The following is an 18,317-nucleotide window of genomic DNA, read 5'->3' as shown; positions in this document are numbered from 1 at the left end:
TGGGGTAAACTATTTCATTTGGATCATTTTAATCAATATTCCAACTCGACATTAACTCTGCTGTGCTATGTGCTCAGTTGTGTCCAACTCTTTGTGACCCCAGGGACTGTAGACCTCCAGGTTCCTCGGTCCATGGAATTTTCCAGGCAAGAATACCAGAATGGGTTGCCATTTCCTACTCCAGGGGATCTTCTTTAGAATGGGCAGGCAGATTCTTTACCACTGTGCTATCTTGGAAGCAACCCCTTAATAAAGGTGTTTTAGTATAATACTACAAAAAAAGGTGATGACAGAGTTCAAACTAGAACAAAGTGCCCCTTGACTTTTAAATGTAATTTACAGTGGGCTGTTCAACTTGCATGTTATGACATCTTTTGTTAAAAAATACCCCTGTGACTTATAAAAGCAGATACATATTACCAATATTCTTTTGTAATGTTATATCCAGAAACACGTGAAATAGAAATAAAAGGAAAACACAACATTTAGAATTAGACCAAAATAAGATAAACAGTACTATCAAATAACATAAACAGAGGATAAGGATGCTTATCATAGAAACATTTAATGATGTGACCTGTGGCTTTTCTCAGTTCCCAGTTTTCTTCAGTGATCCTTTTTCTGTCTAATTTGACTTGGTTAGATCCTTTTACAGAAGGTTACTATTGCAAGTTTGCATCCTGCTCAGGCTGGTTAACTTTGCAGGCACACAGCCCCCCTTTCTCAGGCCTGGGCCACAGCTCACGTTAAACAATTCAGCACATCCATGTGCATAAGCGTTGCTTACATTATTCTCTACACTTTCTATAGAGATAATTTCTGAAGTATCTCACAACAAACAGTTCAATGTGCAAAATAAGGTATTAGAATGACTACCAAATATTAACATGGTTCCTTTTAGAAAGCTGGATCTAAAACCAACCATTTGTTGATCTCTTCTTTGTGGTTGCTTATTACTTGATTTAAGTTTTTTAATAGTGGTAAAATATATATAACATTTTAAGCATTTTCTGGTGTACAAATCAGTGGCATGCAACACATTTATAATGGTGTGTAATCATCACCAGTATCTAGGAACCGTTAAACCACTTTCCACTACACTGAAGCTACATCACTTTAAACTCCCACCAGCAAAGTACAAGGGTTTAAATTTCTCCCCATCCTCACCAATGCTTGCATTTTATTTTTTTTAGAATAACCCAACCTAGTAGGTATGAAGTGGTATCTCCTTGTGGATTCATTTTTATTTCCCTCTCACTAATGATGGTGAATGTATTTATTGAACATTTGTGCATCTTCTTTATTGAAATGCCTATTTAAGTCCTTTGCCCATTTTTTAATTGAGTTGGGGTTTTTTGTTGTTTTGTTCTTGAGTATAACTTGATTTTTTTATAATGAACATGTACCATTTTAAGTAAAACAGGTCAATACTCTAAAAAAGAAAAGCTAAATTTCTTAAGATATATTTAAAGTTTCATAATAAATACATTAATGAGACAAAAAATATAAAATGAAAATATGCTTAGAATAGTTTTAAAAGAATCATAAACTTGTTTTATGTTATTTTTTCCTCATGATTCTGGTATTCCCTTTTTTCCTAACTTGATAGAACTGTCTTTTGAAATATAAATAGAAAATTAATCCATACTGAGTTATTAACCTAAAATTTTTAATTAAATCTCAAAAACTCTGAAAGTTCTATTATAAAGTTCTATTAGAACTTTCATAAAAAGTATTGGGAGAAATTATAGAATAGCCTCAATCAACCTTTCCCTTATTTCCTTTTAATACAACGTATACCTATCACTTGAATTTTGCAGGCCAATTGCATATATAAGCCAGAGGAAAAAAGGTCAAACATTTCTAAAGACAAAATTTTATTCTCATATTATATGTGTATAATTTATACACCGAACTTTATCAAAATTTTATCAAATTCATGTTATGAATTTGAAGAATGAATTCATCTATCTGAGTTTACACTTCTTATGCTTCCCAGGTAGCTCAGCTGGGAAAGAATCCGTCTGCAATGCATGAGATCCCAGTTCAATCCCTGGATTGGGAAGATCCCCTGTAGGAGGGCATGGCAACCCACTCCTGTATTCTTGCCTGGAGAATCCCCATGGACAGAGAAGCCTGGTGGGCTACAGTCCATGGGGTCACAAAGAGTTGGACACGACTGAGCGACTAAGCACAATAAGCACAATTACATTATTATTTATTATTAGCTACTATATTTAGCTAGCATACCACAAGTCTCCCAGTGCTGGCTATCTTCAGTTTCCCGTTTTAGCAATAAGATGTTCTACCCCCAAAAATATATTTCACTTGTCCACATATTCAAAGGAATTTTGCTGATTTATATATTTTCTCCTCCCTTTTTCTACTTCATTTGGCCCAGCAAATATCAGGTCAATAAAATGACACACAATTCTTTTCGCTTCTACTCCTATATTCAGTATCAAAGTTAGGCTTTCATACAGATGCTCTGTCATATGCCCTTGTTCAGACAATGAGAATTTTGAAAACTTTGTAAAAGCTAAAGTTTCCATTTAAAATATCTGAATAAGGTCATTTTTACTAGAGAAAATATTGCCCCAAATTTCTAGTCTTTGAATTGCCTCTTAGTGCTTCATATTCTTCAGTTCCCAGGAACATGTTTTTATCTCCTACACAGGCTAAGCATGTTTTGTTACTTTAATTTCAGGTTTGTCCTAAAAATACAGATAATGCTGCAAGAGGAACTGAGGAAAGAAGGAAGGGAGGGAGGGAGGGAGGGAGGGGAGGAGGAAGGAGAGGAGCATATATAACATAAAAAAAATTTCCTTACCTGTCTGTCCATTAGGAATCCATGGTGATTGATCCTTGGTGAGTGAATGCATGAAAATATAGAGTCCATAGGTTACAGCAGTCTGAATAACTGCTATAATATCTAATAAGACAAGGTCCTCAGTGAGCAGCTAATGAACTCACTGGGGTCTCCACTGAAGGAACCAACAAGTACTACCTAATATTGTATCTAATAGTAAAAGTAATTCACATATTATACTCTGATATCTATAAGACAGTTTTGTCTTCCCTATATAAATTCATTAAATGGTGTGAAAATGTTTATGAAATTTAACCTATAGGCTAAATCTTTACAATCTTCCCCACCCCCAACTTTATAGCTTTGAGTTTCTTTTCTGTGTTAGTTGTTTCAGTGCCATACTGGAGGCACTGCTTCTATTAATAATATTTACATTGTTATCTAGTTTTACAAAAATAAAAACCTCATGGATCCTGCCCACAATTATTCATTCAAAAAATAGATCAAGGCTTACCAAGTGGCAAGAAATAGGGACCTCACACATGAGTAAAGGCAGCTCATGCTCTCAAAAAAGTATTGGAAGAAATTATAGAATAGCCTCAATCAACCTTTCCCTTAATTCCTTTTAATACAACATAGGCCTATCACTTGCATTTTGCAGGCCAATTGCATATATAAGCCAGGGGGGAAAAGGTCAAACATTTATAAAGACAAAAAAATAACTCAGTCTCATATTACATGTGTATAATTTCTATACATATTACTTCAATTTGAGGTGCTTTATAAAGATATTTAACATCTCAACTTTTTTCTACTGAAAGCAAGTCTCTGCAAATCAGGCCTCTGGGTTCACTGAAGTCACAGTAAAGATTTCTGGCTGCCCTGGTGACTTCTCTTCTTTGTTTTCTCTTTTTTAAATTGTAGTAAAATACACCTAACATTAAATTGACCATTTTAACCACTTTAAGTGCACAATTCAGTGACATTAAGTACAGTTATAATGTTATACCACCATCACCACTATCATTTCCAGAACCTACTCATCATTCCTAACAGATACTGTATACCAATTAAACCATAACTCCCCATATCCACCACTCTCAGCCTGCAGTAGTTTCTACTCTATTTTCTGTATCCATGAATTTGCCTATTTTAGATACTTCATATAAATGGAATCATACAATATTGTCCTTTTTTGTCTGGCTTCTTTCACTTAGCAAAATATTTTTAAGGTTTGTCCATATTGTAGCACATATCAAAATTTCATTACTTTTTAAGATAGAATAATAGTGGTAAAGAATCTGCCTGCCAAAAACAAAAGAACAGAAAAAAAAAAATCTGCCTGCGTCATCAACCCAGGTTCCATCTCCGGATTAGGAAGATCCCCGAGAGAAGGAAATGGCAACCCACTCCAATATTCAGTTCAGTTCAGTCACTCAGTCGTGTCCGACTCTTTGCGACCCTATGAATCACAGCACTCCAGGCCTCCCTGTCCATCACCAACTCCTGGAGTTTACTCAAACCCATGTCCATCGAGTCAGTGATGCCATCCAGCCATCTCATCCTCTGTCGGCCCCTTCTCCTCCTGCCCCCAACCCCTCCCAGCATCAGGGTCTTTTCCAATGAGTCGACTCTATGCATGAGGTGGCCAAAGTATTGGAGTTTCAGCTTCAGCATCAGTCCTTCCAATGAACACCCAGGACTGATCTCCTTTAGGATGGACTGGTTGGATCTCATTGCAGTCCAAGGGACTCTCAAGAGTAATTCTGTGCTCGGCTTTCTTCACAGTCCAACTCTCGCATCCATACATGACCACTGGAAAAACCATAGCCTTGACTAGACAGACCTTTGTTGGCAAAGTAATGTCTCTGCTTTTTAATATGCTATCTAGGTTGGTCATAACTTTCCTTCCAAGGAGCAAGCGTCTTTTAATTTCATGGCTGCAATCACCATCTGCAGTGATTTTGGAGCCCCAAAAAATAAAAGTCTGACACTGCTTCCACTATTTCCCCATCCATTTGCCATGAAGTGATGGGACCAGATGCCATGATCTTAGTTTTCTGAATGTTGAGCTTTAAAAGCCAACTTTTTCACTCTCCTCTTTCACTTTCATCAAGAGGCTTTTTAGTTCCTCTTCACTTTCTGCCATAAGGGTGGTGTTATCTGCATATCTGAGGTTATTATTGCCTTGGAAATCCCATGGATAGGAGGAGCCTGGTGGGCTACAGTCCATGGAGTTGCAAAAGAGTCAGAAACAACTTAGTGACTAAACAACAACAATATTCTATTGTATGTACATGCATTTTGTTTGTCTATTCATGTGTTAATGAACATTTGGGTTGTTTCCACCTTCAGGTTTGTGAATAACACCGCTGTAAACATTGATGTGCAGGTATCCATCTGAGTCCCTGCTTTCAATTCTTCTGAGCAAATGATGAGGCTGTTGTTTTCTCTTTTACAGATATACCTACTACACCCATCTGCCTGGAGAAGACTGGAATGTCGGGATAAGGCTAGTACAGAGAAAAGAGAAGACATTGCTAAAAGGACTGCCTGCTCCAAGAGGTTTCATGGGTAATTTCTGAAAAGGAAACTTTTAAAAGGCAATCAGTTCAAAAATCTATCTTCATATGTATACCTGTGGCTGATTCTTGTCAATGTATGGTAAAAACCACCACAATATTGTAAAGTAATTAAAATAAATAAATTAATTTTAAAAAATCTATCTTCAGATGAAATTTTTGGTTTTACTCATCCTCTGCCTACATTGTTTTGAGATAGTTCACTCTAAAAGATATGGATACAAAGATAATAATTAAGAGTGATGGAGTGGAGAGGGGGGCTGGGTGTTTTTTTTTTTTTTTTAATCAGAAACATAGTTTAGGTAATAGTTGCTACAACTGAACTCTGAGCATAAATCTTGAGTTTTGTGGCAGCAAAAGAAAAAGAGAATCATTCTGTGAAATAAAAGGAAGCAGGAACAATTTTTTTCCCTGAAATCATAGGCCTAGCTTGAAACATAATATTTAAACAAATAGCAAAAGATCGATTGTATAAAAGAGTATAACTTGGGGACTTCCCTGGTAGTCTAGTCTGTCAAGATTTCACCTTCCAGTGCAGATCATGGAGGGTCGATCCCTGGCTTGGAAGCTAAGATCCCACCTGCCTCGGGGCCAAAAAACATAAAACAGAAACAATATTGTAATAAATTCAATAAAGACTTTAAAAATGGTCCATATCAAAAAAACTTTTGAAATAATATAATTTTATATTTAAAAAGTAACAGCAAAATGCACAATGTCTTCAATGATAGATTTTAAAAGTCATGGGAAAGTCTAAGTAGCTATTTTTAAACAAGCCTTCAAAAAAAGAAGAGGGAATATTATTAGACTAAATCTACAAAGACAGTTCCATGGAAAACTAATGTAATCTAGCATTCGTACACAATTAAATAGTGATTCTAACTCGACAGTGAGTGGACAGAGATCATTTCCCTTGGAGACATAGGTACACATACTCAAGCATAAATATCACTAGTTTTCACCTCAATTTTTAACAGAACTTGATTAAAAAATAAATTCTAAACTGAGCCGCACTTATAAGACCAGGGTGTATGGCAAAACCAATATTTCACTTTGAAAATTAGGTAAGTCTGACTTGTGTTCAGATGGGCCAACTACAAAGCAAGGGCAATTTTTTCCTCAAGGTACGGCCCTGGATTTCTCCTAGGACCAGTACATCTACTTAACAGAAATCCCAAAGTTTTGCTCCCTGTGAACGTGGAAGAAAAGTCCTTCACACAAAGTATGATTAAATAAAGAACAAAAGGAAGTGCTAAGTATTCGCTCACATCAATCAACCAACAAATATCAAGGGCCTCCTTCTTCACTGAGCTTTACTTCACATGTTCTCAAAAAGCCCAGGAGGGCAGGCGGTCAGTCAGAGGGCAGCTGGCCTCTCTGGGAAAGGTCTCCCGGGCACTCTTCGTGGCGGGGGTCAGTCCAACAACTCTGTCAAATACTCTCTCTTGGTTCTCAACTTCCAGGGGATTAGACACTTTCTCTGGGTGATTTGAAAGAGCCTCTGGTTTGATAAGGCTTTCCTTAGAAGTTAAGAGGAAGCCAAAAGGTCTTCTAGAACTCTGAGGCCAGTTTAAGTGCTAAATACAACTTCCATTTCCTCAAATCTCCGGGTATTTATCAATCAAAGTTAGTCTTCAGCATGTAGGCCTTCACTCAAGGTCCCACAGTGGTCCTCGAGGAGACCTCAAAAGCCATTACACACAATTACTGAACAGTCACTGGTACCCAAAGGCCTGAACAGATGACATATTTTAAAAGTTAACCCTAAGTGGGAATTCCCTGGCAGTCCAGTGGTTAGGCCTCCACACAGTCACTGCCGACGACAGGGGTTCAGTCTCTGGTCTGGGAATTAAGCTCCCACAAGCCACGTGGCTCGGCCAAAAAAAAAAGTTAACACTGAGGTTTATTCGAAACTCCTAGAACATCTATGAATGGTTTCCTGATACCTCAGGTAACACAGGAAGAGCACAAAGTCAGCTAGCAATAGGGAAACAGGTCCTAGTCCCAGTTCGGCCACTAACTCACTTAGAGATGAGGGCAATTATCCAGATTTCTTTGAGATTTAACCACAGTGAAGATGATACCTACTCTACTCACCTGAGCTGTTATAAGAATCTAATCTAAGAGATATGAAAACACTTAGAAAAATAATTACTCCATCCTCTTTAAACATGTTGAACATCTGCTCTATGATAAGCTAAGCATTATGTTAAGCATAGAACTTAACAGTTAGTAGAGAAAGCAGAAATTAAACTATTACAATTGTGATGACTATGAAAGAGAAATGTTAGAATCAGGGAAACATAAGAGACAACTCACTGGAAGGGCTCGAGGAAGGTCTCCCTGAGGAATCAACATCTAAATAGAGCTATAAAGAATGAGTAGGAATTAACTGGGCAAAAAAATGTAGGAAAAGGTTCTAGTCAGAGGAGCAAAGGCCTTGAAAAAACACTCAAATGTAAAGTGTTTTTAGAAAACACTGAGATAACTTTTCAAAGCCATTTAATCTGTGACATTAAAATTTAACCCACACAATTTGCCATTTTAAGAACCTACTCTTTCAGGCTCATGTACTGCTTGGATTTTTTTTTTTTTTTTCAGTCATCCAGCTTTTCCTAGGAAAACAGTGAAATTCTAGTCCTGGTTGTATTATTTTCTACTTATGTACCAATGCTTAGATATCAAAACAGGAAATGTCCACATAGGAACAATGATTTGGGACATACAATAAAACTCTGAAAAATCTTGTTTATAGGACATACTAGGTGCATACAAATTCAGAATTTTTATAGTTCCCTGGAATATTTTCCACTTAAGTATATGTAAAAAGAAAAAATTAAAAACCTCTATCACTATCCTTAAAAAAAAAACAACTCTATCTCTATCCTTAAAAAAGAAAAACACTCCCTCTGTCATTAATAAAAAGTGCTGTAATTATCATACATTCAGAACTATAAGGCTCCTTTTATACTGGAAAAACATCAAATTTAAAGAGCATAACTCATTAAGTTTTGTTTTTTGGTTTTTTTTTTTTTCATTAAGTTTTTTGAAATTGCTTTACGAATTATTTTTTCGGTTCTAAAATCCTTTAGAAAAGTAGTTTTTGTAGGAGACTCATGCTTCATGTATCTACCAGGATGTGTTTTCAATACATCATAAATGCCAGCTACAGGCTTTTCCTTCTCATAGAAACCGAAGTGCTAGATCATTAATCTGAAGATTTTCACCCTGTGCCAGACACATGTAATTTAAAATTTTATGTCAATATGCATTACTTATTATCTTGAATTATGAACCAAATAAATTGCCTCAATTTGTAAATTCGCTTCATACAGGTGCATATTTAAAGTGTTAGGCAAACTTTTCTATTCCTACTCTTTTGAAAATATGCATAACTTTTGATTTGCCACGTTTACCATTTGGGTATAGGTTATAAGCAAAATATTACAAAGTATTATTTTAAACTTTACCCTTACTTTTCTTATATAAATAGCTGCTTCAGAAGAAGTTTATTTAATGCAGCTAAGCAGTTTAAAAATCAAGTTCTTGGGGCTTTTATTAGCTTATTTTAAAAGACCTTCTAAACAACCAAAGAGTGACCTGGCACTCCAGTATACCATAAAACATCTTTCTTATATTTTATAATTAAACAACCACTTCCAAATGCTGAAATTCTACAATTGGTACAAGTTACTATGTATTATCTCTATCACTGCAGTCAAGTGTTACTAATTATTCAAAGAGGGAAAGTATTCAAATTCATTTTTAAATACCTGTAAGATTTAAGGGCTCAGACATATAGGGTTTGAAAGTGCATAATGAGATTTTATAACAAACTTTTTAATGTTTTCATGTATGTTCTTTTGATTTAGAAAGAACAAAATCTCAAAGAGGAAAAAAATCCAGGTTACAGACACACTGTACAGTTTTTATAGTAAGTCAAACCTATTTGTCCAAATACTCTGAAGAAGGTATCTTGCAACACTGTGTTTTAAAATTACTTTGGACATAATTAATAGAGCAAATTCTCTCACTGACACATCAAAAACACAATGAAATAGATCAGAGATTTTTAAATGAAATAAAACTTCATCGATAATTTTCACCTTTAAGGTTCCTTTCATAGTCAATGGATTTAAAAATTCTTAACAAGATATTAATTTATCATGATGTCTATATGGAAACTTCTTTTCACATTATTTTGGACCCCCGATACATGTTTATTTAAACAGTTTATTAAGGGAGAAAAGTGAGAAAACAAAACTCTCCCAGGTATAAAGACTGTATATCAAAGTCAGGAATAAAATGTACTAGTATCTTATGTTACCAAAATGAATTCACTTGACTGGAAAAAAATTGATCAAAATATGTAATTTTATGTACACATATTGTGGCTCATTCAGACGCATCTTAAATCCATAGTGATTTTTGAAAAGGAAACCACTTAAATGCTTAAATGACTAATAAGAGCAGTTTTCATAACAAAGCTTACAGGGTTTTTTTATATTAAAAGGATAAATCTATTGGAATCTTCATTATCTGTCTCTATTTAAAGTTATTAAAGGGGTGCTTAAGTTGAATTTAGATAACATGAAGTATGTGAAAATAAGTTCCTCAGGGGAAAGAAAAATCTTACCATTCCATCCTAGACATCCTAGACACTCCTAGAAATACTGTTTAGCCAACTGTCTGGAGATCTCAAGGTCCAGTCAAGTTGACATAAAATTAACCATCACAGGCTCTCACCAAGTGGAGATCATTTCAAACTGTTAAGCTATATTACTTTTGTATTCCATTCTTTCCTAAGTCAGACTGTAAGTGCAATAGGTGGCTATTTAAGAATGTCATATCTAAGTTACTTATACTTTGGTGATGACTTAGCCTGTTTGTATTGATTAAATTCCATAATATATTCTATAGTGTATACTTGTGGGAAGAGATAATCTGTCACTCTTACATTAAACATGATATTCTGCATCTTAGTAGTTATCTGTACAATCCATATTTCAGCTATCAAATTTCTAAAATAATGTCAATCATTTTCCCTTTTTAAGAAATTACATTTTTGTTTAGCTGTATACATACTGCCCCAAAAATCAAATATTTGTAAATAGCAAAAGTAGGACTGGAAGGAAAAAAAATTCCCTCAAAAAAGTGTGTTCAAAAAATGTAACATGCTCTAATAAAGTTAACATAGTCAGTGTATATGAAACACTGTATGTCCAGCACTGTGCTGGATACTTTGAGGGACATACGTGCGTGCACACAAGCACACATATACACATGCAGAAGAAAGGAAATGAATCCACGTGAAACAACTGTAGAACGAAAGATTATCAGCTTTGAAAATTTCAAAATGGAGAAGGGATGAGTGGGTGACCAAAGTTAGGGAAAAGAGGGAGGTAAGAGATCCTGTGGTGATAATCTCTGACTGTAATGGTGATGGATACACACAGTATAAAATTATATAGACCTAAACACACACAAACACACACTAGTACAAGGAAAACTAGGGAAAACTAAAAAAAAAAAACAACCCCAAAACCTGATGGATTGTTATCAATGCCAATATCCTGGGTCACACTACAGTTCTGAGGCAACTGAGTTCTCTGTATTATTTCTTACCACTGCATGTGAATGTACACTTACTTCAAAATTAATAGTTTTTTTAAAGTGATTATAAAATACACTTTCCCTATTCTAACTACACTCCTCCACGGCCCCCCCCCAATAAAAGCATGCAATGAATAAGCACCAGAATTCCTCCCACTGACAATAGAAATTGCCACCTAGTGTACTACTAATTCCCCTCAAAGAAACTCAGAGTAAACAGTGTGTCTAAAATTCTTGCCCTGGAAATATGTTCTTACTTCTCTTCTAATTCCATGTTAATTTAAATGAGTTTTAAAGATCATAACCCATAAATTGAAGGTTTCTCATGACACAGCAGCAATAAAATGCTACCTTCAGGTGGTGGTGGAATCATCCTTAATCAGAAACAGAGGATGGAGAGAGAGAGAGAAGGGACCACCATTATGTGAAAAGGTAAGGAGAAAATCACACACATAGCACACACATTCTTCCTCTGCCTGTAGAATCTACGTAAGTTCGGATCAAGACGTGGAATACGAGCATCACTAGAGATTTCTCAAGTAGGTCTCTGCCTACTTGGAATCTCTTGGGAAAATATTCAAGCATATCTTTCTTTACTCTTTCACCAAGACAAGGCGAGAAATAACGTTATCAACCGCTCTGGAATTCCTTTGGTGTGAGAAAGTCAAGTCTAAGGTGATCAAAGGCAGGGCATCCGGGAAAATGGGGCTGATTAGGGTAGATTCACGTTCACATAAAGTGACTTCCAGGCAATTTGTACGGTCTTGACTTTCAAATCTGACATTTGCCTAGTTGAGATAAAGATGGAAATAGGAATGCCTGGCCCCTCTCATACCCATCCGGAAACTTGACCCGCAAAGATCCGCAAAAGAGACCGAACACTTCTACAGCCTCCGCGGTGGACTGGAGGAACTTAGGGACGCCATCGTCCGTCCCCGCCCTGCAGCTAGCTCCCAGACAGCCCAGCCAGCGGGGGAGCGGGGAGACGGGGACTTGAGGCGAGGCCAGGGGACACTGGGCGACGAAGGGACTGGGGATATAGGGTGAGGGGCGAGGCTGAGAGGAGGGCCTGGGGCAACTAGGAATGGAGGTTTGGGGAGAGGACGGGGCTGCAGGGGAGGCAGGACCCGGGTGAGGAGCGACGCGGATGCAGGCTGAGGGCTCACCCGCGTTCTGCAGCGTCTCGATGTTCTGGGGTCTGGTCGCCAGCTCCGCCACCATCTGGACGAACTGGGTCCGGGCTTTCTGGTACTGCTCGAACACTGCGGGGAGAGGCATAGGCTGGAGGGCGCCTCGCGCGGCCCTCGGGCTCCGCCGTCCTCCCTCCCCCGTCGGGGCGCCCGGGCCTACCTTGCAGCACCTGCCTTTGACTCATGGCGCCCGCGTCTCTGCACCCGTCACCGGCTCGTGAGTGCCGGACTCGACAGCGCCGAGCCTGCGAGTCTACGGAGCAGGCAACCACGGCTACAGCTCTGCCTCCGACGGCAGCGGCTCTCTCTGTGTACCCTCGTCTCCCGGGCAACCGACCGGAACCGGAACGCGGCCGTCTCGCGGCAACCGCAGTCCCCAGCGTGACGTCACGGCGCGGTGCCTGGGCGCCCTGCGCGGCCGGCGGTCGCAGGTGGGGAACTCCAGCTGCACCGCTCCCTGGACGCGCGGAGCTCGCCCGGCGGTCGCGGGAGCCGTGCGCCGTCGAGGGTCACACCTTGTGGGCACAGGCGTCCGCCAGGAGGTCAGAGAACTTCACAAACCGAACCCAAACTTGACTGCAGCGGGGCGAGAGGGAGCCCCATGCGCCAAGGGAACTCGATCCTAGTGCGGCGAGACAAGCACACTGCCGCGATGGCGTCGCTTGGGCTTCGACAGTCGAGAGAAATCTCACATATGACGCTGTGTTATCTGATAAATACATTACTGTCAGTGCTGCCTTCAAGTCAAATATTTTCCCCTTTAGTCCAGCTTTTATATACTGGGCATTTCAGGTTTGAGGATTCTTAGAGGGTCAGGATACCTAGGTTCATACACCTAATTATAATGTATTGAAAGCATTTAATTAGCAGTCCTAAAGATTCAATGAGAAAAGCAGACAAGGAAACAATATAAACGTCCTATCTTCCGTGACTTTTCCAAATTACGACCAATTTTGCTGCTTCCTCATTTTTATGAGATTTTAAAAAACATTTTGTCTTTTAAATGTAGACTTCATTTGTTGCTGAAGGACGTTTCCAAAAGAAAAGGAGAGAGAATCTTTACCTGGAAAGTCTTGATTCAAACTATCATAATCAGACTTCTCTAGCTGACATAACTTTCTTACCCAGTTTCGTTTAACAAAAGTTAGGTAGTCTATCACTGGTTTCTAGTAGGTCTGAAAACTATACCAAATGTTTCAGTGACAGGTGTCAACTTTAAATGTTCCTCCATCAGAAACTACAATTTCGCCAGATGTCAAGGGGATAGTCACAGCTGCTGCTGAGTAGTGCCAAGACAGGAAACCTCTTGATGTCTCTTCTTTAATAGAAGGAAACATGCAAATTTAGCTGGTTCTCATATTTGGGATAAGTCCTATATAATAATCTTTGAAATCTCACTCTGACTTGAGCTCTCTGATGAAGTCTTGGTATTTTCTGAAGCCCCAAATAGTTGTGGAATGGACCAGCAATCAGAAGAAGAATAAGTATGTTCATTGGGATTCCTGCTACCCCCAGAACAGGTGCATGTCTTTTGCTTCGAAGTTCTGAAGCCAGTAATACCCACAATCCCTTTACTTAACCCTAAGACATAAAGTCTAACAGTGATTCCCATATTTCCCTAAGGAAACAGGTGTTTTAAAATTAAAGTTTTGGTGTGTACTAATTTAGAGATGGGAGGGGGACAGATTGGACAAATAATTAAAATAGCAAATAAACCTTCATTGTAATTTTATTTTCAGTTCCTTGTTGCATTATGAAAAAAAAATCCCCTTAAAACTAAAAGGTTCTATGTTTGGTTTCAGTCCTTTAACAATTCGAACTCCTAAGCGACTACAGCTGCCATTTTTAGTCATTGTTTTTAACTGTGTATTTTCCACTTTAAAAGCGTTGAGATAAGAGCCCAATAGTGGGGGGGAGGGGGGGGGAGTCTAAACCTGTAAACATGACAGTCTATTTGTGGAACACTTCAAAGTTTGAAAACTTAAGTTAAATGGAGTATAAATTATTTTAACTATAGATTCTGAGTATTTGTCATTAACAGTGTCTGTGGTTTAAACTGTATTGTTCCTGATAAAACACAATATAGAATTCTTACTTTATATCTGAAATTGGACAAACTAAAGAAACTAGATCTTTGCTCTTTATTCTACTTTCTTTTTAGAAGTCTTTAAAATTAAATGAAAAAATGTAACATAGATTAATCATAAAACAGAAAAGAATTGTTAGTAATTAAAATGTAAGATATGGCAAAAGTGGAAGATTACTTTTACTGACAGAAGTATAATTTCTGACCCACTTTTGAACTTACTAACTTTAAAATAAAATACCATTCTGTTTTACAATGTTAATTGTATGCCCCAAGATGACATACACACCTCTAACAGTTAAGTAGTGAGAAAGAAAACTATTCAAAGGGATATTTCGATTTTAAAAAAAGGAAAGGTGCTATTAAGATTACTCTTCTAGTACCTAGTGACTTTAAATACAGATCTACAATGTACTTGACACAGTAAGCTATACATTTGATTGAGAATGAAACATATTATCTGAATTAACTTGCAAAAATGTTTCCATGAAAGATTTGTGTGGAAAACTTTGGCCCCTTTTGTATAAAGCTAATCACATGTAATTTCAAAATCATTTTTGCATCTAATTTCTCTTTTTATGAAAATGAGATTCAAAAAAGACAACATTCTAAAGCCAGTTTAAAAATCCTGCTGTTTCTCTTTAAAAATCTGCTTTGGGAATTCAGAAAAACCCATTATCATGGGAATATATTCTACACATGCCTAGAAGAAATTTTACTAATTTTAACAGACATGTTCTTTTTTCAGTTTCTAGATGAATTTTTAAAGTTAAAGCTTTGTATGTGCTAATTAGATGTTAATTTGGTATAATATCCACATTTTGTAAACTGCTTCTAGATAAATCAAGTGTATCTATATATTTCTCTCCCAAGCCCAAAACATTAAATATCAGTGTCTACCACACACTACAAATAACAGAATGTACCTGTCTTCTAGAACATGAAATCTAGTGGGCGATAAAGACATCTGAAGAAAGTTTAATTCATTAAACAAGCATATACTGCAGCCTGCCCCGTTTTAAGGACTATAATTGCACTCAGTGCTGTAAGTGCTTTGGGAACAAAGAAGAGGGATTTAGGGTGACATAGGGGAAAAGGTGAGAATATCTAAAATATCACTTTAATAAAAGGTGTCTTGTTTTTAAGAAAAATTAGCTGGCTTTTACCTAGATATGAAATCGCCTTTCCTCCCCCCCCCCACCCCAGAAATTAAAAACACAATGGCAGTACTTAATATGCATTCATTTGGCAACTGCATGTAATTTTTCAAGTTATAAGAATACAACAATCATTTTGCCACGTAAAATCTAAAATTAATAACTCCATATATACATACTTGAATGAAAAATAAAGGTATTACATACCCCATAACCAAGTTAGTTTTCTCAAAATATTACCTGTAATGATGAAACATATGACATCTTAAATGTTGCTCTGCTCCTCTTTTGAGAAAAAACCTCAGGAGTTTACGTTTGGGTTTCAGGAGACCAACCATTTGTGCCATCAAGTTGGTCAGCAAAGCAGAAGAGCCTCGGACACTTCCATCCAAGATGGGAAGATTAACATTTCTATGCAGGTGTTGTGCTTCTGTCTTGTTTCCTATCATTTGCTTTTCAAGCCTTTTAAAGGCAACTCCTTATATTTTAAACTTTAAAGTTTTCACGTTTCTTTATATTAAGGCCAACAAAATGTTTAAATATTTGACAGATTTTGCTGGCCCCAAAGTTCTAAAGATATGCCTGTAATGGCTTCCTTTTCCAGTAATTCAATGGATGCTGAGATTGAACTCAGCTTTTCCACTACCAAAGTAAACCATCATTAGGGGGAAATTCTACACACGAATGAGTTCACCTCCAAAATGACCATATAGCACAAAGTGATGAAATTGATGACGCTAACATTTGAAATACAGCGTAACACTTTCAAAGGCAATGAGACACCGCACAAAAGACAAATTATTGCTGCTATATGTGTGTGTGTGTGTTACGTGAACATCTTCTTTTAAAGACTTACGTGGGTTTTCCTTTAAGACTGTACCCAAGCCCGGCACCACCAGATACCCTCTAGGCGCCTTGCCTTAGATGTCTGTCGGCCACTCCTTCTTAGCACTCCTCAGACCCCCCACCCCTTTAAAATCTTGGTGTTGTTGGACTCATCTCAAGCAAGGTCGGTACTATTCCTTTTCCATCTTTTTATTAGTACAGGACGCCAGAGACAAACGATAGAAGATGCCACAAAGGAAAAAAAAAAAACACACACACACACAAAAGCCCTGGAAGCCTCACCAAGCCCGCGTCTGGGCCAAGACCCTTGAGACGCGGTCACGCATCACTCAGGTGCGGTCCTGTCAGGCCCGCCGCACTGGGAAGGTTCTGGACCGACGCCGCAAGGCTGGGCGCTGGCGGGTGTCCGCGCGCAATGGGCGCGGGATGCCCGGCTCGACGGCGCTGGCCCTGGCAGGCGACTGCGTTCAATGTGGACAGTGGGTGTCGGGGCCCCAGGGGAAGGAATGACGACGATGCTCCACAGATGTCCTCGGCTTTTCCTTTAGGCCAAAGTTTCTCAAACTCCCAACGGGCATCTCCGCGGACTCCGCGCGATTCTAAACGGGGGAGAGGGCGCATGAATCGGTTGGGGTCAGGCCGTCGTCTGAATCAGAAACCCGCGAGGCCCCTGCCGTGGGTTGCTGGGATGGGCCGAAAAGGGGGTGTGGGGGCGGCAGGGCCGGGAGAACCGTTGCGTGGAAAGGGCGGGGGCGCGCGGCCCGAGGGCTCGAGGGCGGAAGCGCCGCGCAGGCTCCGCACCGGCGGCGCCCCTCCCGCGGGGCCTGGGGGGGAGAGCTAGCGGGCAGGTCCCCGTTCCGACTGACTCGTGGCTCCGCGGGCCGCCGGCCTGGGGAGGGATCAGGAGGGAGAAGGGCCGTAGATGCCGCCGCCGGCGTCTGCTGGGGGCGGGTTGAAAGATGAAGAAGGCCCGAGTCCTTTCGCTTTGCTTCCCCCAGCCAGGCCTCCAGCAAGCACCGCAGCGCTGCGCGGGCTCTCGCGGAGAGGTCCCAGCGCGAGCCTCCCCACGGCGCGGCTGACCCGTGGGCCCCGGAGTGGTGCGGCCAACTCGCAGGGGCTAGCCGGGTGTAGGCAGAGGCTGGAACCCCGGGAGCAGAAGCCCCGCAGCGCTGCGCAGCCAGAAAAGCTAGCGGCGGCCGCTCAGGTCGGCCCTGCTTCCCCTGACTTTCTCCTGCCGGGACTTAAAAAAGAGAGCCCGGTTGGCTGGAGAGGGGGGATCCGACTCTCTTTGCCCCGAGTGGAGTGTGGGAATCCTACACCGCCTTAGATCGGCCAGCTTCCTAGACCCCGCAGTGCGGGCCGGATCCCGAAGGCGGGGTGAAGAGCCCAAAGCTTACTTAAAAAAAAAAAAAAAAAAGGCGTCTTACTGCGCATGTGCAAGTCTTTAAAAAATTTTTTTGACGTCATTTTGCTACATCAAATCCCAAGCCAAAATTTCTTGCTCATTGATTACACAGAAAAATAACTGTATGCTCTGATTCCTAGGAAATAGTGCAAAAGTACAAAGAGAAGGTGTTTAAGGTTTCTGATTTCACAAAAATAGCCCAGGCTGTGTATCCACCCGGTCCTTCGGTTCCCCCCACAGATTATCAGAGCGGAGAGGTAGCTCCGCTAAAATGTAGGCTAGACTTGGAAGTCTCAGTGGCACAGCTTCCCATTCTTTAAGTGGAAATACTTGCGCTATGATTTGCATCCTCCTTAGTCCAAGCAAGCTATGCAACTTCTGTCATCTTTTTTAAAAATATACATTTCAGAGGAAACACCTGAATATGGCTAAAGCTGTATTACTTTACCTCCTATTTCAGTGTTACCTCATATTTATTTTTTAAAGCGAAGAATAAAGGTTCTTATATGGACATAAGAAAAAATTAATGACCACCTATATGAAGAAAATGCTAATGCCTTTCCCCTTAGTAAGACAGGAAATGAATTGTAAAGAAACACTTTTTATTCAAGAAGTGATTCCCCCCCCCC

The 18,317-nt window shown here is 39.4% G+C and overlaps 1 protein-coding gene across 1 annotated transcript in view; it reads right to left on the bottom strand.

The window, feature by feature from the left end:
* SPAG6 (sperm associated antigen 6) overlaps positions 1–12,508 on the bottom strand; it is a 78,186-nt gene extending 65,678 nt beyond the window's left edge. The window contains exons 1-2 of the mRNA XM_043479460.1: positions 12,355–12,508; positions 12,171–12,266 (exon numbers count right to left, since the gene is read on the bottom strand). Of these exons, the coding sequence (XP_043335395.1) occupies positions 12,171–12,266; positions 12,355–12,379 (121 nt within the window). The 5' untranslated portion in view covers positions 12,380–12,508. The remainder of the gene's footprint in view (positions 1–12,170; positions 12,267–12,354) is intronic.
* Positions 12,509–18,317: the final 5,809 nt, after the last annotated feature.

This window comes from Cervus canadensis, chromosome 10, assembly GCF_019320065.1.
Source record: "Cervus canadensis isolate Bull #8, Minnesota chromosome 10, ASM1932006v1, whole genome shotgun sequence".
In the NCBI taxonomy this organism is placed as follows: domain Eukaryota; kingdom Metazoa; phylum Chordata; class Mammalia; order Artiodactyla; family Cervidae; genus Cervus; species Cervus canadensis.
Note: the sequence above shows the minus strand (reverse complement) of the source record. Positions and strands in the feature narration are given on the sequence as shown.